The sequence below is a fragment of the Haliotis rufescens genome, unplaced genomic scaffold (genome assembly GCF_023055435.1).
Source record: "Haliotis rufescens isolate VD_foot unplaced genomic scaffold, xgHalRufe1.0.p SCAF_18, whole genome shotgun sequence".
Lineage (NCBI taxonomy): Eukaryota > Metazoa > Mollusca > Gastropoda > Lepetellida > Haliotidae > Haliotis > Haliotis rufescens.
Window position 1 is genome coordinate 25,662,229 of NW_025963868.1, and position 21,364 is coordinate 25,683,592.

Genomic DNA, 21,364 nt, shown 5'->3' on the forward strand with positions numbered 1-21,364 from the left:
TGGTAACATACAGTGAGATATATCATGTTGCTTCAGGGGGCACGGGTGGCCCAGTCATCTAAGGCGCCGCGATTCGCTGTGCAGAGTTGCGTCCCTTGGGCACGCCAGAAACCTAAGATTGTGGGTTCGAATCCCGGTTCGCCCCGATTATGTTTCTAGGTTTGTCAGCACCATACATGTGCTCGTGGGTTTCACCGAAGTGGTAAACGTCTGAGACCTGCATCACTTCGGGCTTTCCTCCCACATTAAGCTGACACGCCGTGATATGACTGGAATACTGTTAAAAGCGGCGTTAAACCCAACTCACTCACTCACTCATGTTGCTTCACGTACTGTTGTAGGCCTACGTTTCGGTCAAGAGAGTGAATAAGTACCTCTGCAGTGAAGACCTCGACAGGAGCAACGTCACGTACGACGAACACGCCGGTAAGTTGTTGTTGTTTGTTGTTGACCGCCTCCGTGGTCTAGTGGTAGAGCGTCTGCCCGGAGAGCGGAAGGTCCGGGGTTCGATCCCCGACCGCGTCATACAAAAAGACGTTAAAAGATGGTACTTGTTGTTACCCTGTCTGGCGCTCGGCATTAAGGGTCTAAAACAAGGACCGGTCGGCTCGTACGACCAAACACAAGAAGATACACGCGATTCTGTACAGTACCCAGAGAAAAGGGACGTTGTGTTCCCGTCCCTAACAATGACGCTTATTTCCTTCATACTGTTTATGCTACGTATACATTATACCGTTCTTAAAATTGGAGTTAAGCAAGGGTCCTAATATAATTATGTACGTTTGTTTCAGATTATGCAGTACAGGTAGAGAAGGGTACTTTCACTTGGGACAGGAGTATGTCCCCCAACTTGAGGGGGTAAGTTTTCCAAAGACTTTTTCAAATCACAAAAAAAAACTATTTGTTGGAACGGTGTGAAAGATTAATGTCACGTTATGTGTACGTGTACTTCATATCAAGACGCTGTGCAGGGTTGCGTCCCTTGGGCACGTCAGGAACCAGTGAACGTGTGTTCGAACCCCGTTTCGCTCCGCTTATCTTTTGCAGCTCAGGGCGGTGAGACCTGCATCACTTCGGGCTTTTCTGCAGTATATTGACACCCCCCGTGATATAACTGGAATACTGTTCAAAGAGGCGTTAAAACCAACTCACTCACTCACTCATTATTAACTTACTTCGCAGGTTGTTAGCGTGCCTAAGGGGCCGCCGTTATGTAGCTGGACTACTGCTTGGTGCGGCGTTAAACAACAAACAACAAAACAAAACTAAACTTGACCACCGACACTGACAATAACCGATGTCTAAAAATAATCTCTCACAGTCCCGTGTTTTTGTGTGAATTAACTGTATCCCTTCTCTTTGACAAGCATCAATCTGAGTGTCCCGGAAGGAAAACTGGTCGCCATTGTTGGTCACGTGGGTTGCGGGAAATCGTCATTTTTATCCGCCATCTTGGGTGAGATGGAGAAACTGTCAGGCAGCGTTACTGTCAAGGTGAGATAACGAAACACAGCTATGATAAAAGAAACACTGCTTTGTGGTAACGAAACACAGCTGTTAGATAACGAAACACTGCTTTGTAGTAACAAACAGTGCTAGTGAGATAACGAAACACTGCTTTGTGGTAACGAAACACTGCTAGTGGTATAACGAAACACAGCTGTGACATAACGAAACACTGCTAGTGTGATAACGAAACACTGATAGTGTGATAACGAAACAGAGCTGTGAGATAACGAAACACTGCTAGTGATAACGAAACACAGCTGTGAGATAACGAAACACTACTAGTGTGATAACGAAACACAGCTGTGAGATAACGAAACACTGCTAGAGTGATAACGAAACACTGCTTTGTGGTCACAAAAAGTGCTGGTGAGAACGAAACACAGCTGTGAGATAACGAAACACTGCTAGTGTGTTAACGAAACAGTTCTGGTGAGATAACGAAACACTGCTTTGTGGAAACGAAACAGTGCTGGTGAGATAACGAAACACTGCTTTGTGGAAACGAAACAGTGCTGTGAGATAACGAAACACTGCTTTGTGGAAACGAAACAGTGCTGGTGAGATAACGAAACACTGCTTTGTGGCAACGAAACAGTGCTGTGAGATAACGAAACACTGCTTTGTGGTAACGAAACAGTGCTGGTGAGATAACGAAACACTGCTTTGTGGTAACGAAACAGTGCTGTGAGACAACGAAACACTGCTAGTGTGATAACGAAACAGTTCTGGTGAGATAACGTAACACCGCTAGAGTGGTAACGAAACACATCTGTGAGATGACGAAACACTGCTAGTGTGATAACGAAACAGTGCAATGGCATATCAAATACCTTTAAACAACCATTTTTATTTATTCAGTCAATCACTAACTCACATTTTCGCAGGCATCAACGGCCTACGTTCCTCAGCAAGCTTGGATCCAAAACGCCACTCTCAAAGACAACATTCTCTTCGGCAAAAGATTCCGTGAACAGAAGTACCAGGCAGTGATTGAGGCATGCGCACTACAACCGGATCTAGCTATATTGGCTGCTGGGGACGAGACCGAAATTGGAGAAAAGGTAAAGACATACTGTGATAGCCTGTTGAACCGGGCCCTTTCCAATTTGAAAACGCCAAAGACCTGGGTTCGATTCCCGACATGGGTACAATGTGAAGCCAATTTCTGGTGTCCCCCACCGGGATATTGCTGGAAAATTGCTAAAAGCGGCGGAAAACCATACTCACTCACTCCAATTTGAAAACTTGAACTGTTCATCCGGAAATGGGGATCTTACTAGTTGAGATGACATCATGATGTGGTTGTATAACTCTCAAGGGATGTTAATACTTACCAATAACATAGTTAGATTGAAATTGTGGGCAGTGATATTCATCAAGAAACTTCACAGAACATATAGCAACCCGTTATAATTCTACAATAAAACATATGATAAATGATGACAATAGATAAAACATTTAATGATAAGAAAAATAAAAACGAAAATAATTAAATATTGGTATAATGATTTGGACTCGTCGAATGAGTTGCTACCTATGTTTGGAACCCATAAGCGGAGTTGAAATTGCTGTAAAGTAGACGAGACAATTCGATGACGAGAGTGAGTGAGTGAGTTGGGTTCAGCGCCGCTTTTAACAATATCCCAGTTATATCACGGCGTGTCAGCTTAATGTGGGAGGAAAGCCCGAAGTGATGCAGGTCTCAGACATTTACCACTTCGGTGAAACCCACGAGCACGGGTATGGTGCTGACAAACCTAGAAACATAATCGGGGCGAACCGGGATTCGACCCCACAATCATAGGTTTCTGGCGTGCCCAAGGGACGCAACTCTGCACAGCGAATCACGGCGCCTTAGACGACTGGGCCACCCCTGCCCCCTTGATGACGAGAAGGAAACATGATTAGAAATACAGAAAGTGACGATCAGAGGTATATTTTTCCAGACAAAGACTCTGAAACCGACGGGGGCAAGGGTGGCCAAGTCATCTGAGTCTCCTCGAGTTGCGTCCCTTGGGCACGCCAGAATCCTATGATTGTGGGATCGAAAACGAGTTCACCATGATAATGTTTCCAGGTTTGTCAGCACCATACCCGTTCTTGAGGGTTTCACCAAAGTGGTAAACCTGATTGTACAATGGCATAATTTATTTTAGAAATTATTGTTCGAATATTTTTTGCAACAGCATAAAGCAACGTTTTCTAAATATGTATCGGTGACCTTGACCTTCAGGGTATCAATTTGAGCGGAGGTCAGAAGCAGCGCGTGAGTCTTGCACGTGCGGTCTACAGTAACTCGGACATCTACCTATTCGATGACCCTCTGAGCGCCGTGGACAGTCACGTGGGAAAACACATCTTCAAGAACGTCGTTGGCCCAAATGGCTTACTCCAGGGAAAGGTACGTAGCACAACAAGAAGTTTATCAAATCTATTTCAGGGAAGGCTATGTTCCAAGTCGCAAGTGCTGGTCGTGTTAGCGCCAACTGTGGAAGATCACCTCGACAGACCCGGTCACTTGGCTGATTTCTTGTTATCGTACCCCGGTTGCGTGGATCAGGCTTGGTGACTTGGCTGATAAAACGTCACCGTAACGCGATCACGTGGAGGGGGCACAGGTGGCCCAGTCGCCTAAGGCGCCGCGATTCGCTGTGCAGAGTTGCCTCCTTTGGACGCGCCAGAAACCTATGATTGTGGGTTCGAATCCCGGTTCGTCCCGATTATGTTTCTAGGTTTGTCAGCACCATACCCGTGCTCGTGGGTTTCACCGAAGTAGTAAACGTCTGAGACCTGCATCACTTCGGGCTTTCCTCCCACATTAAGCTGACACGCCGTGATATAACTGAAATATTGTTAAAAGCGGCGTTAAACCCAACTCACTCACTCACGATCATGGGGGTCGTTGGCTCCGCTTTCAATTTCAGGTTCCGCGGGTTCATATTCCCCTTATATCGGGTTGGCGTTACATAGTTTGAATATTGCTGACTGCGGCGTAAAAATACATTTACGTAACACTTTTGTTGAATATAGTTATAGTCCCTTATGTTGATTGCTTACAGTCTTGCAAATCATTAGTTCACTTAACAAATAGAAAACAAAATGTCCGGAACATACAGCCTCGTTTCCGTCCAGATTAGTGTATTGGTGGATTGCCAAGTAAGGGACGCACTTTGTAGTACAAGGGCTTCCTTAGTTTATCTGTTCAGTCATTTGGAGACACGTAAAGATCCGGGGTAGAATAGGTCTTCAGCAACCCATGCTTGCCATAAACGGCGACTGTGCTTGTCGTAGGAGGCGACTAACGGGATCGGGTGGTCAGGCTCGCTGGCTTGGTTGATGCATGTCATCGTATCCCAATTACGGGGATCGATGCTCATGATGTCAATCACTTGATTGTCTGGTCCAGACTCGATTATTTACAGACCTCCGTCACATAGCTGGAATATTGGTCAGTGCGGCGTTAAACAACACACACAAAAAAACAGGATAATATGTCTGATACACGATAGCTTATGTCTTTCATCGACTGATGTCTGTTTGGGTACCTTTTCCTGATATACCCGTGGGGTTGAAGATGTTGTTCAAAACAGCGTAAATCACTATTTATTTGATTACTTTTTTTCAAATGTAACACTAAATCCTTGTTTCACAGACCCGGATCCTGGTGACGCATGGCGTCCATTGGCTTCCCATGGTGGACCAGATCATTGTCATGAATGACGGCACCATTACGGAGACCGGAAGTTACGATCAGCTGATGTCCCACGACGGCCATTTTGCCCAGTTTCTTAAGACCTACCTCATAGAACAATCCGACGATGAGGACGAAGATCAAGAAAGTAAGTGTCTTGAACATTCTGATCTCTAGTTCGTCTCTGGTTCTTCCTGTCATCTTAATGCTGGCGCACACAGAAGTAGCTCTGCAACAGCTCAGCCCGTGAAGGACCGCCTCCGTGGTCTAATGGTAGAGCGTCCGCCCGGAGAGCGGAAGGTCCGGGGTTCGATCCCCGGCCGCGTCATACAAAAAGACGTTAAAAATGGTACTTGTTGTTACCCTGTCTGGCGCTCGGCGTTAAAGGGCTAAATCAAGGACTGGTCGGCTCGGAGTCAGTATACTGTGTCTGAGTGGGGTATTCATGTTTAACTGCGGCATGGTATCTCAGTGTTTTAGCACTATAAATCGGCATCAGTCCGGACTAGTACAAGCACGTCGCTATAGAAGTGCAATAATCTTGGACGCGACGTTAAACCCAATTTCACCTCGCCTCATCCCGTGAAGCGTTTTCTTGTTGACATTTAGGCAGCGTCTCAAACCTGCAGTTCGCAAAACAATTCTTTGAAATAGAGTCGAATGAATAATAAGAAACCTTTATATCGTTTGTTTATTCAATGCTGGTTGTACATAAGAATGGAAACACGGGTGACTAGTCGACTAAGGCGCCGCAATTCGCTGTGCAGAGTTGCGTCCTTTGGGCACATCAGGAACCTATGATTATGGGTTTGAATCCCGGTTCGCCCCGATTATGTTTCTAGGTTTGTCAGCACCATACCCGTGCTCTTGGGTTTCTCCGAAGTGGTAAACGTCTGAGACCTGCATCACTTCTGGATTTCCTCCCACATTAAGCTGACACGCCGTGATTTAACTGGAATACTGTTAAAAGCGGCGTTAAACCCAACTAAATCACTCACTCATAAGTGTTTATATGATCACACCTTTTTATTCTCAGTTGTTGTCATGTGCGCGACAACCGTGAAGATCGGGGGTAGAATAGGTCTGTAGCAACCAACGCTTGCCATACAAAAGGCGACTATGCTTGTCGTAAGAGGCGACGAACGGGATCGGGTGGTCAGGCTCGCTGACTTGGTTGATGCATGTCATCGTATCCCAATTGCGTTGATCGATGCTCATGATGTCAACCACTGGATTGTCTGGTCAGAGTGATTATTTACAGACCGCTATCATATAGCTGGAATATTGCTGAGTGCGGCGTAAAACAACAACGAAAATTTACATATAAAATCATGTGTGTGTTTACCGCTGCACACAGGACGTCCACAGACCAAAGACATCAGTTACTACAGCGACGACTGCTCAGTCGTTGAGGAGGATTATTTTGCTCAAAACGTGGCCCAATCCTACGAACTCCACACACTGCCGCAGGAGGATGAGGAAGCGCTCTGTACATACTGTTCCGTTGTCGATATTATTGATGTTGTATATCCTATATACTAATTCGTGTATGCATGCTTCTGTTTGTTAAGATACTGTACGAGGGAATGGTCAGGTTAAGGTGAAAGATCGCAGTTTCACGTTTCTCATTCTTTATTTGGGGGCATGGGTGGCCCAGTCGTCTAGAGCGCCGCGATTCGCTGTGCAGAGTTGCGTCCCTTGGGCACGCCAGAAACCAATGATTGTGGGTTCGAATCCCGGTTCGCCCCGATTATGTTTCTAGGTTTGTCAGCACCATACCCGTGCTCGTGGGTTTCACCGAAGTGATAAACGTCTGAGACCTGCATCACTTCGGGCTTTCCTCCCACATTAAGCTGACACGCCGCGATATAACTGGAATACTGTTAAAAGCGGCGTTAAACCCAACTCACTCACTCACTCATTCTTTATTTTGATGTTGAAAATATTCATGTATTTTCGTATGTGATTAGTGGCGGTCTGGTAGCCTAGTGGTTAAAGCGTTCGATTCCCGACATGGGTACAATGTGTGAACCCCATTTCGGGTGTCCCCCGCCGTGAAATTGCTGGAATATTGCTAAAGGTGATTATAAGGGAAGGAAATACAATGGAGTATGTAAAATACCGAAATACAGAGATAAGTTATCAATAAACCTCACTAGATCAGGGTTAGAATAGATCACCGTACTATGTTGCTTGTTAAATGGACGATAAGGTAGCCCAGTGGTTAAAGCGTTCGCCCGTCACGCAAAAGTCCAAGGTTCTATACTCCCGATGGTTTCAATGTGTGAAGCGTCAATTCGGAGGGTGGATGGTTCGGGGTTCGATCCCCAGTCACATCATACCAACATACGTAAAGAGATGGTACTTGTTACCCTGACGGCGTATTCGTGTTAACCTGCGACATGGTATCTCAGTGGGCTGGTAGCGAACCCGTGAAGATCCGTGGTAGAATAGGTCTTCGGCAACCCATGATTGCCCTCAAAATGCGACTATGCTTGTCGTAAGAAGCGACTAGCGGGAACGGGTGGTCAGGCTTGCTGACTTGATTGATGCATGTTATCGTATCCGAATTGGGTGGATCGATGCTCATGATGTCAATCACTGGATTGTCTGGTCCAGACTCGATTATTTACAGACCGCCGTCATATACCTGGAATATTGCTGCGTGCGGCGTTAAAAACAAACAACAATGGCCTAGCATCTATTGATGGCAATCAGCTCTCCTATGGCTTGCTGTTATGATTCGGGACTTACAGGCTGAGCAGGCGAATTTTAAAAAACTGCATGAACTCCCGCAATAAACCATGGTAACTAAAAAATATCGACCAATCACAGAACTGCTTTCCGACACCCCCATTCTGTGTGGGTCTGTCAGCCATTTGTGCCCAGTTGAATTCAAAGAGACGGGTCGACGGCTTTCGGACGGTACAATTTCATAGCAACAAAGAGTTGGGAGGTGTAATGTGTTGGAATCGATAGAACAATAACCCCAGACAAGGTAGATAAGAATTTGTGCATGATTTGCGATTTTAATTTAGAAACAACGATATAAGGCGAGCGGAGTTGTACGGAGCGTCTGGCCTTGTGTTAAGGTTTAATACGACAATGCATTTATGACACTAGTGATATTAATTGATCTCGAAGTATTTAAGCAACGACACAAGTGCTTGTGATCCTTCGTGTGTTGTTCCAAATCCATAGATGTTACAAGAGTTGATGTCAAACCTTGATGTGTCGTACCCCCCAAATGTTTATGAACGAACTTAAGGTTTAAAAACTTTACTGAAACGAGGAATACCTGTGGTATCAAATATATACAGTAAACTACGGTTATAACGAACTCATCGGGACTACTGATTTTAGTTCGTTATAACCGTAGTTCGTTATAAGCATATATACAGAATAACTACAGCAAATAGTCGGGACCAAATAAGTTCGTTATATCCGTCAGTTCGTTATATGCGTGTTCGCTATAACCGTAGTTTACTGTATTTCAAAGAATGGTGAAGTTATACATGCATGATTTGATATATCAAACATGTGAGATGTGTACCTGCTTGTATACTGAACAAAAAAATGATCATGAAATATTTTTTATATACCGTCGATATTCTAAAAAATACTCTTCCCTTCGAAATCATATCCCTAAAAATATTCGTGATCGAACTTTTTTGTTTAGTATATATGTAAGTGTTTGTATATCGATGTTTTATGTTTTTTACTGTATTTAGTGTACATATCGTGCCATAATACATATATTCATGCATGGGGGCGGAGTAACAGGGCGGAGTAACAGGGCGGATAAAGCGTTCACTCGTCACGCCGAACGCCGAGCTTCGATTCCTCACAGGGGCGCAATGTGTGAAGCCAATGTTTGGTGAGAAAATCTTATCACTGTAGTTTGGATACATCCGCTTAAGACCATACTGACTCACGCGCCTCAAGCATTAAATTGGACATTGCGCAGCGTCTGGTGGATCAGCAGCGACGTCTGTTATTGTATCGAGGTATCCAAAGCTACGCAGAGACACAGCTGACTTAAGTTGCCTCCCTTGGGGCAGAATAGGTCCCTGGTACCCTTGTACCCTTGTACCCGATGCTTGTCATAAATGAGAGGGGGGCACGGGTGGCCCAGTCGTCTAAGGCGCCGCGATTCGCTGTGCAGAGTTGCGTCCCTTGGGTACGCAAGAAACCTATGATTGTGGGTTCGAATCCCGGTTCGCCCCGATTATGTTTCTAGGTTTTTCAGCACCATACCCGTGCTCGTGGGTTTCACCGAAGTGGTAAACGTCTGAGACCTGCATCATTTCGGGCTTTCCTCCCACATTAAGCTGACACGCCGTGATATAACTGGAATACTGTTAAAAGCGGCGTAAAACCCAACTCACTCACTCATAAATGAGGATCAGGTGCCTAAAATTTCCGGTCCCCTTTGTTTACATGCATAAATGGAATATTGATCAAAATAGTGTACACTGCGGCTTAAAACATCATCACTTGCTAATGCACGCCGGGATGAACGCTGGATTGTCTGTGAGCCAAACACAGAAGAGGAACTATGTATATATACATTTTGTTGTTGTCAATGCTATTAATGGGGTGTTTGTGCATCATATATATGCTTGATTATGTTTGTTGTTATATCATTATATTATTATCATTATATCATTTGTCGAGTGCTTATATTGACGAAATGTTAAATTTAAGGTCCCAGATTACAGATAAATGGCTCACTAATTTGGTTGATGCATGTCATCGATCCCAATTTCGTGGATGTGAATCACTGGATTGTCTGGTCCAGACTCGATTATTTACAGTCCGCCGTCATATAGCTGGAATATTGCTGAGTGCGGCGTTAAACAACAAACCAACCAACCAAAAACAGATAAATGGTGGACAGGCCGCCTAGACAGAGCTGGTGTAATTTATTAATATCTCTAAAATCGATGGAAAGCGACAAAATTAAAAAAATACGGGAAGGATAAAAAAATACATCAGCTGAGCTAAATACTTTTCCATGTGTCATAAGAAACAAGTATAATGGCAATGATTTTGCTTTAAATTCAAGATGCCAACTATTTTATACGTAGATTTATTTACTTTTGTAGATAAGGCCTGGTGTTTCTTATTAGTTTTGTACAGTGACAAGAAACTATCCATGTAAAACGTTTTTAGATATTTTTTCTGTATGTCTTCAGTTTCCAAATCGGGGTAGAATAGGTCTTTAGCAATCCATGCGTGCCGTGAAAGGCGTCTATGCTTGTCGTAAGAGGCGACTAACGGGATCGGGTGGTCAGGCTCGCTGACTTGGTTGATGCATGTCATCGTATCCCAATTGCGTGGATCGATGCTCCTGTTGTCAATCACTAGATTGTCTGGTCCAGACTCGATTATTTACAGACCGCCGTCATATAGATGGATTATTGCTGAGTGCGGCGTTAAACATAAAAAAAACAGTTTTCAAATCCTTCACAGATTGACAAGAAACAAACTAAACTTGCGTTACACTTGCGAAGAAGCATTCCGGTTATCACGTCGTTCCCAGTAACCAATACTTGATACTCAGTAGCTTATTGTCTGTGACCGTCTCTGCAGTCTAGTGGATAGAGCGTCTGCCCGGAGAGCGGAAGATCGGGGGCTCGATCCCTTGCCGCGTCAAGCCAAAAGGCGAAACTTGTTGTTTCCCTGCCTGACGCTCTGCATTAAGGGATAAGACAAGGAATGGTCGTCTCGGACTTAATGTAGTGTCTGAGTGGAGTAACCATGTTTAACTGCTGTTCATGAATTTGAATTGATTTGAAGATAACTGAATAAAACGGTTCCAAAAAGTTACCTTGACGGGGTTAAACAGCTATACGTGTTGTAAACATAAGAGAAACTAAACAAGACAGTTTTGGCAAAGAAGTTTAAAAAAGTTAAAATGCATTTTAAAAATTCAGCGCACCACTAAATGAAGCACATTACCTGATATCTATGTACTACATGTATATAATATGTTTATAAATAAACGTAACTGAAACTAAAAAATAAATAAATATATAATAATATATAAAAAATATTTTATAAATAAAGCACGCCTTGGACATTCTGGAAAATGATGAATAGGAATAATAGTTATTGTAAAGAAATACACCAGCTATGGGTTTGTTGTTTGGTTGTTGTTTTACGCCGCACTCAGCAACAAGCGAGCTTAATGACGGCGGCCAGATATAGGTAGTTGTTTTTTTCAGTTGAAAGATCTCTTTAAATTCCTTAAATATGTAAATAATGCAATTTGAAAAAAATGCAATTTGGAAGTATTTGTATGACTGTTAATAAGTTACACACTCGATCTTATCGGCGTAAAACATAACCCATTCACATTTTAAAAATAAAGCTATTTTTTTTATATCAACTTTACAGTTCAAATGATCAAGGAGAAAATGCTCGCAAGAGTAGAATCTGTGACATCCGATGGTACATCGGCAGATGAGGCCTCATTACGGCGCAGGAAGAGGTAAATTACACATGTTCGTCAGCTTGGCTCCTGCGAGTTTCTAGGGCTTCGGTCCTGCCCCACACTGAAGCACATGTACCACATGTGGCGTCTCCTGGGGCAAGTGTGTTCGAAATGTGCCTCTGTTCACCCAGCAGTGAATGGTAGGATGAAAGCCAATGTGGTTGTTAACCTTAACAGGCTGCTTGGGTTGTATACTTCCCAGGGAGCTGAGAATGATTCTTGAGGGCACACTGATCCAGTGACCGAGATTATAAAAGCGCCGCACCAACCAGTGGTGTGGAAATATGCGCAATAAAAATGGCCTATTGTTAAGATTATCATTATTATAATTATTATTTTCTCCATGATTCCAATGATTAACATCAGGATTTCTTTATGATCCTTAAACACGGATCGGAATTCATGAATTTTTTCGGCATAAATGAGCTTTTTCGTGTGTGTGAACTCGATTAGTTACAGACCGCCGTCATATAGCTGGAATATTGCTGAGTGCGACGTCAAACAACATTCACTTTCGTTACGTCCATCATGTGTTGTCATGTCTAAACGGTAAGGAACAGCTCTAGCCTTGTCCGTCTTCTGTTTGTCACAGGCGCAAAAGCCAGGGATTGTCTGAGTCGGTGAAAAGCACATCGACCCCCGAAAAGAAAGCGAAGTCCATCACCGTCAAGGAACGACAAGGGAGACTGACGCAGATCGAGACGATGGAGAAAGGACAGGTAAGGAGACCGCTCAAACGTTTCAGGCCGACGACAAATCGTCATTCCGTAAGGTTAGCAACGTAAGAGACCCTTGAAGATCCGGGGTAGAAAAGGTCTTCAGCAACCCATGCTTGTCGTAAAAGGCGACTATGCTTGTCGTAAGAGTGAGTGAGTGAGTGAGTATGGTTTTACGCCGCTTTTAGCAATATTCCAGCAATATCACGGCGGGGGACACCAGAAATGGGCTTCACACATTGTACCCATGTCGGGAATCGAACCCGGGTCTTCGGCGTGACGAGCAAACGCTTTAACCACTAGGCTACCCGACCGCCCGCTTGTCGTAAGAAGCGACTAAAGGGATCGGGCGGTAAGGCTCGCTGACTTGGTTGATGCATGTCATCGTATCTCAGTTGCGTTGATCGATGCGTATGATGTCAATCACTGGATTGTCTGGTCCAGACTCGATTATTTACAGACCGCCGTCAAATACCAGGAATATTGCTGAGTGCGGTGTTAAACAAGAAACAAACAGAAGCAACGTAAGGAGTGGGGAAGGTGTGAGGATGTGTGTGCGCTCTAAATCGTCATATTGTTACGCTGAAAATGGAACCAAAAGACGACAAAAGATGGTTCTGATTGTTACCCTGTCTGGCGTTGGGGCCCAGCATTTAATGATCTGGTCCGTGGTCTTTTGGATAGAGCGTCTCCGAAGAGAGCGGAAGGTGGATGGTTCGAACCCATGGCCTCGTCATATCAAAAGACGTTAAATGTTAGTGCTCGTGGGTTTCACAGAAGTGGTAAACGTCTGAGACCTGCATCACTTCGGGCTTTCCTCCCACATTAAGCTGACACGCCGTGATATAACTGTAATACTGTTAAAAGCCGCGTTAAACCCAACTCACTCACTCACTTTATCAAACGGCTCGACATTATGGGAATAAAACCAGGAGTGGTCTTCTCGCGAAGTTTAACACACACACGAACACAGAATAATCAGATGGTCGGTCCCTTTGAAATGTTGAAATACATGACGCTGTAACTACCATAATAATGTTTTGGCATTAAGCAGGACTTATAATGTGCGCTCAATGTATACCTTCAAATCCAAGTCACTCACTTCAGGTCGGATGGAACGTGTTCTTGATGTACGGAAGAGCTGCGGGGCTACCAACCATCACGCTGTCACTCTTCCTCTTCTGTGCATTCCAAGCCGTTAACACGGGGGCGGGGTTCTACCTCACCAACTGGACGGAAGATCCACAACTTGGCAATTCCTCTTCCCTCCCCCCGGACGAGTACGCGGCACTGAATAAGAAGTACCTTGGGACATACTGGACCTTTGCTTTAGCTATGAGTGTGTACTATTATCTGTGTATATTGTTAGCAAGGTGTGTGTGCTGTTAGCAAAGTGGGGGCACGGGTGGCCCAGTCGTCTTTGGCGCCGCTATTCGCTGTGCTGAGTTGCGTCACTTGGGCACGCCAGAAACCTTGTGGGTTCGAATCCCGGTTCGCCCCGATTATGTTTCTAGGTTTGTCAGAACCATACCCGTGCTTGTGGGTTTCACCGAAGTGGTAAACGTCTGAGACCTGCATGACTTCGGGCTTTCCTCCCACATTAAGTTGGCACGCCGTGATATAACTGGAATACTGTTAAAAGCGGCGTTAAACACAACTCACTCACTGTTAGCTAAGTGTGTGTGTGGTGTTAGCAATGTGTGTTAGCAAAGTATGTGTGTGTTGTCAGCAAGATGGATGTGATGTGGGGAAAGATGTGTCTTGTTAACTGAGCGTTTGTTGTTGGAACTGATTGTGTAGTATCAGCAAGGTGTGCGTGTTAGCAAGGTGTGCGTGTTAGTAAGGTGTGCGTGTTAGCAAGGTGTGCGTGTTGGCAAGGTGTTTATATCGTTGTTAAGGTGTGCGTATGCTGTTAGTGAAGTGTGTGTCAGCAAGGAGTGTGTCGTTAGCACAGTGTGTGTGTCGTTAGCACAGTGTGTGTGTCGTTAGCACAGTGTGTGTGTCGTTAGCACAGTGTGTGTGTCGCTAGCAAGGTGTGTATGTGATATTTGCAAATTGTGTGTTGTCAGGAAGGTACGTTTGATGTCAGCAAGGTGTATGTTAGCAAGGCGTGTGTGGTGTTTGCAAGATGTGTGTGATATTAGCAATGTGTGTGTTGTTAGCAAGGTGTGCGTGTTAGCAAGGTGTTTATATCGTTGTGAAGGTGTGCGTATGTTGTTAGTGAAGTGCGTGTCAGCAAGGAGTGTGTTATAAGCACGGTGTGTGTGATATCAGCAATGGCTGTGTCAGTGTGTGTCGCTAGCAAGATCTGTGTGATATTAGCAAATTGCGTGTTGTCAGCAAGGCGTGAAATCTCGCTTCGGTCGTATGGATAAGACATCCGAGCCGAGATCCTGTCAAGGGCTGGCACATTTTGTGGTCGACATATTGGCGCCCAACTTGGCTCGAGCACGATCCTATTCATTTTTACAAAATCTATCTCCGTACCTTAACCTGCGGACCGGGACGTGCCTTCTCTTAACGGGAAAGTATGTAGCTCAGGGTTTGGCGTCACCCCAGAGATGACAGCTTGGCCAGGAAGGCTGTTGTCTTATTGGGACACGGGTGGCCCATACGTCACAGGCGCCGCAATTCGCTGTGCAGAGTTGCGTCCCTTGGGCACGCCAGAAACCTATGAAACCTAGAAACTTATGTTTCTAGGTTTGTCAGCACCATACCCGTGCTCGTGGGTTTCACAGAAGTGGTAAACGTCTGAGACCTGCATCACTTCAGGCTTTCCTCCCACATCAAGCTGACACGCCGTGATATAACTGGAATACTGTTAAAAGCGGCGTTAAATCCAACTCAGTCACTCACTATTGACCTATAATTGTAATATTGTTGAATGAGGCGTTACACTTAATTTCATGTCTCTTACTACTTTTCAGTTGCTATAATGGCAGTCTGTGGCTATCTGTTCTGGACGAGAGTCGTAAGAGCTGCTGCGCGTCTTCACGACGCCATCCTCAGCCGCGTCTTCAGATCACCCATGTCGTTCTTCGACACCACGCCTCTCGGGCGTATCCTCAACCGGATGTCACGTGACGTTGAAACTGTCGACAACACCCTGCCTGTCATCGTTAGGATGTTCATGTCGACGGTGACGAACGTCGTGGGTACTGTCGTCATCATCAGTATAAATACCCCCATCATTATTGCGGTGTTCGTTCCGCTTCTAATTTTCTACTACTTTATACAGGTGAGACAGCGAAGATTTCATATTTATTTATAGTTTCAGTTATTTTGAAAAAAATATGGTTAAAACAGCACTTTAGTCGATCGAAAATTTGGTGAAATAATTTGCATGTCCAAGATTTTCTATCTGTCAAAATGTTTTTCACGACTCAACATCTGATATATACAACCTTCATCTAAGGGACATAACTGAACGTAATAATCGTGTATGGGCCGCTAAAAATCATGTTCAAGTACACACGAACCTATGATACTCAGGATTCACCAAAGTGATAAGGGGGCGGTCGGGTAGCCTAGTGGTTAAAGCGTTTGCTCGACACACGGAAGACCCGGGTTCGATTCCCGACATGGGTACAATACGTGAAGCCCATTTCTGGTGTCCCCCGCCGTGATATTGCTGGAATATTGCTAAAAGCGGCGTAAAACCATACTCACTCACTCCCAAAGTGATAAGGTAACTCCTCAGGCTTCTCTTCCCCATTGGGATCGCATCCATGGTCTAGTGGATGGAGCGTCTGCCAACATAGCGGAAGATCGGTGGTTCGACCCCGGCTGCGTCGTAGGTTACAGGATTATTCCCTGCAATTAAAGGAATAAAAGAAAGAATGATCGGCTCGCAGTTGGCATAATGTGCCTGTGTGGGGTATTCATGTTAAACTGCGGCTTGGTATCTCAGTGGTCTTGCACTATTAACCCGCATATTTCCAGGCTAGTACAAGCACGCATGCACGCACGCACAAACGCACACACGCATATAGTCCTCCTTTTTGGTACAATAATCTTGAACGCGATGTTAAACCCTATTTCACCGTATCTCCATAACGATCGTGACAAAACTGACATATTGCTCAAAGCGGCGTAGAACCAAACCCGTTCACTGTACAGTGATAACACGTGATTCCGCAGTCATGCAAGTGATGATTGCAACAGGTGAATTCTTTAATCGGATGTCGTTTACAATCGCAAATGATAACATACTATGGGATGACTCAAAATACATACAAACTTTGGTGAGGTGAAATGGGGTTTAACGTCGCGTCCAAGATTAATGCAGTCATATAGCGACATGCATGCACCTCTGTGTGCGTGTGCGTGTGCGTGTGCGTGTGCGTGTGAGTGCGTGTGCGTGCGTGTGTGTGCGTGCGTGTGCGTGTGAGTGCGTGTGGCTGCTTGTCCTGCTTGTGGCTGCTAGTTCACTGAGACACCATGTCGCAGTTTAATACGAATACCCAACTCAGACATAGTACATTGACTCCGAGCCGACCAGTCCTTGTTTTAGCCATACAATGCTGCGCGTCTAATTGTATGACGCGGCTGGGGATCAACCCCGGACCTTCCGCCCTCCGGGCGAACGTTCTACCACTAGACCACGTGGGAGGTCCACATATAACTTTATGGATAGCAACGTCTCGTTTATTGCACTTAGAGACGTTTCGATGTAAAAATACTACTTCGTTATCACTGCAGCAATAAACTCGAAGTTGCAATACATAAAGTATGTTTTCTTATTATTAACCAACTTCAAGGAAGCGTATCAAGCAGTCCTTTGATTACGTCATCAAATTTTGCAGAATTTTTACATCCCCACCTCCTGCCAACTGAAGCGTATCGAGTCCGTGACTCGCTCCCCCGTCTACACCCACTTCAGCGAGACCATCACCGGCGCCTCCAGCATCCGCGCCTACGGAGCCGTGGACAGATTTATAGACGAGTCCAAGAAGAGGGTGGACAGGAATCAGGTCTTCTACTTTGGAGGCATCGTCTCAAACAGGTGAAGGTCGCGTCTCGTCAAGGCGACGCTAAATGCGTGTTATGGTGCTCAAATGAATCAATGGTTTGTCTGGTCAAGACTCAATGATTTAAATACCGCTGTGATATCGCTGGAATATTTCCCACTGCGTCGTCATACAATGAAGACAAAATACCATAGCAACACTTGAACATGCTCTACTATTATGTTTAAGAAGCGTGGCGATGGCGGGAAGGAATAAGTTGCCATGTTGTATTGTGGGAGGAGAGATACTTTCTTCAGATAAAAAAACAAGAATGATTATGTCTGCTCAATGGAAAACATTTGTATTAATTTTCTTTTTATACCCCGGGGCGAAGACCCGGGTTCGATTCCCCACATGGGTACAATGTGTGAAGCCCATTTCTTGGCTCACATGCACAAAGCGATCTTAGCGCTACGACTATTGTAAGCCTATGTTAAAGTATGGTATTAAAGTATGGGTGTTACGATCATCTTAGCGCTAAGATTGCTTTGTGCATGTATTCCCTGGTGTCCCCCGCCGTGATATTGCTGGATTATTGCTGGAATATTGCTGGAATATTGCTAAACGCAGCACAAAAAAAACATACTAACTCTCACTTTTTATACCCATCTTACGGATAATATACTGAAACCAAAAGGTTAAAGATTATAAATAGTATTTAGGACACTTTTCATGAAATTGTGTGATCAGTTTTCACTACAAAAATATCCCAAAATATTCATGATGCCTAGCGTTTTTGTCCAGTTTGTGTTCAAAGAATGAGAATATTTGTCTTGATAGTTATATTTGCCTCATCGTAAAAAATATTCCAACATGATCGAATATAAATATATACTTCTGTTACCTCCTTAGATCAATGGGCAATGATGTAGTATTACGTTCCATCTATAATTAACCATATATTATTTTAATGACGACCTCTGAAGATCCGGGGTAGAATATGTCTTCAGCAACCCATGCTTGCCGTAACAGGCAACGATGCTTGTCGTAAGAGACGGCTAACGGGATCGGACGGTCAGGCTCGCTTCTTTGGTTGATGCATGTCATCGTATCCCAATTACGTGGATCGATGCTTATGATATCAATCACTGGATTTTCTGGTCCAGACTCGATTATTTACAGACCGCCGTCATATTGCTGGAATATTGCTGAGTGCGGCGTTAAACAACAAACAAACAAACAAAATTTTAAAGACGCAGGCGGCACGGGCTTTGTCACTGTGCAGAGTTGAGTCCCTTTGGAAAACTCGAAACCTTTGATCATGGGTTCGAATCCCGGTTCGCCCCTATTCGCCCCGATAATGTTTTAGGTTTGTCAGCACCATACCTGTGCTCGTGGGTTTCACCAAAGTGGTAACTGTTTGAGACGTTTGAGACCTTCGGGCTGTGCTCCCACATTAAGCTGACAGTCCGTGATATAACTGGAATGCTGTTTAAAGTACCGTTAAACCTAACTCACTCACTCACTTTAATGATGCAGATGGCTCGCCTATTACCTCGACATGATTGGAAGTACCATCATCTTCGCTTCTGCCATGTTTGCTGTGGTCTCTACAGATTCCAGTGGAGGCCAGCTGGGACTGTCGGTGTCATACGCTCTACAGGTTGGTATAGTCGTGTTTAAGGTGACCGCCTCCGTGGTCTGGTGGTAGAGCGTCCGCCCGGAGAGCGGAAGGTCCGGGGTTCGATCCCCGGCCGCGTCATACCAAAAGACGTTAAAAGATGGTACTTGTTGTAACCATGTCTGGCGCTCGGCATTAAGGAGCTAAAACAAGGACTGGTCGGCTCGGAATCAGTATACTGTGTCTGAGTGGGGTATTCATGTTAAACTGCGGCATGGTATCTCAGTGGGCTAGCACTATAAATCGGCATCAGTCCGGACTAGTACAAGCAGCCACACACACACGTGCATGGGCGTCGCTATATGAGTGCAATAATTATGGACGCGTCGTTAAACCCCACCTCACCTCCTTACACCCTTACCGTAATATGGCTGAAATAGTTTATAAGCGACTTGAAAATCTACCCTCTCACTGTATTTGTAATTATTTATCTATTGTTGTTAATATAGGTATAAGGATTTAATTTGTGTTTGCCTTTGTGATAGTAGAATATATGATCTAGACCGCATGATAGACAGAGATAAACATTTAACACAGGAAAGAAATGTCCATATGACAGTCTCAATATTGTTAAGGCGACTATGTTTACCGTAAAAGGCGACTATGCTTGTCGTAAAAGGCGACTAACGGGATCGGGTGGTCAGGCTCGCTGACTTGGTTGATGCATGTCATCGATCCCAATTGCCTGGATCGATGCTCATGATATCAATCACTGGATTGTCTTGTCCAGACTCGATTACTTACAGACCGCCGTCATATAGCTGGAATATTGCTGAGTGCGGCGTTAAACAACAAACCAACCAACCAACCAACCATCCAATATTGTTAACCATCTTCCTGCAGGTGTCCGGCTCTATGGGATGGATGGTCAAGCAGATCAGTGACCTTCAAACCAACATTGTCTCCGTGGAGAGGATTAAGGAGTATTCTGAGCTGAAAACAGAGGTAGGCCGACATATTTTAAAAAAAAAGGAAAACATGTATTTTTTTCTGATGGTTATCATTGGAAGATCGATATCAAAACATGAACACATGTATGTGGATCAGTCTTGTTTAGCATATAACAACTCATATCATGCCAGTGTAGCTTTTTTTCTGAAAAACATAATCGGTTCCCGGAAATGCTGAAAAAGCAATTCGGAATAGATCAAGGAGTAAATGGTCTTTGAACATGCTTGAATACAAAAACTGTTTTGGGTCCCCATGTTCGGCTCAACCTTCAGGGAGACAGAAATATATGTCGTGGAGCAAAGACTGAATTTATCTGCCTCTAACAAAAACCTAGGCCCGTTCTCTAGAATATGAGGGGGCATCGGTGGCCCAGTCGTCTAAGGCGCCGCGATTCGCTGTGCAGAGTTTCGTCCCTTGGGCACGCCAGAAACCTATGATTGTGGGTTTGAATCCCGGTTCGCCCCGATTATGTTTGTAGGTTTGTCAGCACCATACCCGTGCTCGTGGGTTTCACAGAAGTGGTAAACGTCTGAGACCTGCATCACTTCGGGCTTTCCTCCCACATTAAGCTGACACGCCGTGATATAACTGGAATACTGTTAGAAGCGGCGTTAAACCCAACTCGCTCACTCACTCACTCACTCACTCACTCACTCACTAGAATATGAAACGGTCGGTTCCTAGTGTCCAAGTATATCATTCGTCATAATATAAGTCAATGCTATGAAAGGTTGGTCAGGCTCGCTGACTTGGTTGATGCATGTCATTGCGACCCAATTGCGTAGGTCGATGCTCACGATGTCAATCACTGGATTATCTGATCCAAACTCGCCTATTTACAGACCGCCATCACATAGCTGGAATATTGCAGAGTGCGGCGTTAAACAAACGTAAGCCTTGGACCTATCTGTTTCCCTTTCGCCCAGCCCAACTGTTGCCCTCAAAGGGGAGCTGGCGGTCGGGTAGCCTAGTGGTTAAAGCGTTCGCTCGTCACGCCGAAGACCCGGGTTCGAATCCCGACATGGGTACAATGTGTGAAGCCCATTTCTGGTATCCCCCGCCGTGATATTGCTGGAATATTTCTAAAAGCGGCGTAAAACCAAACTCACTCACTCACTTAAAGGGGAGCAAGTCTAGATAGTCTCTCTCACATGGTTTTCTTTTGGTTTATGCTTGTCGTATCGGATGCCATCGTATCCCATTTGTGTAGCTCGACGCTCATGATCACTGGATTGTCTGGTCCCGACTCGATTATTTTCAGACCGCCGTCATATAGCTGGAATATTTCTGAGTGTGGGGTTAAACAAAAAAATATTTATGTAGCTCCAAGGTTTCTATGTTTCTACGTGTTGTCTGGTATTACAT

General features: G+C 44.7%; 1 protein-coding gene across 2 annotated transcripts in view; it reads left to right on the plus strand.

Moving 5' to 3' along the window:
* Positions 1–21,364, plus strand: part of LOC124132935 (multidrug resistance-associated protein 1-like) — an 85,360-nt gene that overhangs the window by 57,173 nt on the left and 6,823 nt on the right. The window contains exons 15-28 of one of the 2 annotated variants that reach the window (XM_048398474.1): positions 342–426; positions 795–861; positions 1,371–1,497; positions 2,397–2,573; positions 3,746–3,913; positions 5,165–5,351; positions 6,561–6,692; positions 11,606–11,699; positions 12,295–12,421; positions 13,526–13,757; positions 15,346–15,656; positions 17,224–17,423; positions 18,907–19,030; positions 19,892–19,993. In XM_048398474.1, coding sequence (XP_048254431.1) covers positions 342–426; positions 795–861; positions 1,371–1,497; positions 2,397–2,573; positions 3,746–3,913; positions 5,165–5,351; positions 6,561–6,692; positions 11,606–11,699; positions 12,295–12,421; positions 13,526–13,757; positions 15,346–15,656; positions 17,224–17,423; positions 18,907–19,030; positions 19,892–19,993 — 2,133 coding nt within the window. The remainder of the gene's footprint in view (positions 1–341; positions 427–794; positions 862–1,370; positions 1,498–2,396; positions 2,574–3,745; positions 3,914–5,164; positions 5,352–6,560; positions 6,693–11,605; positions 11,700–12,294; positions 12,422–13,525; positions 13,758–15,345; positions 15,657–17,223; positions 17,424–18,906; positions 19,031–19,891; positions 19,994–21,364) is intronic. The other variant, XM_048398475.1, reaches the window with a different exon arrangement.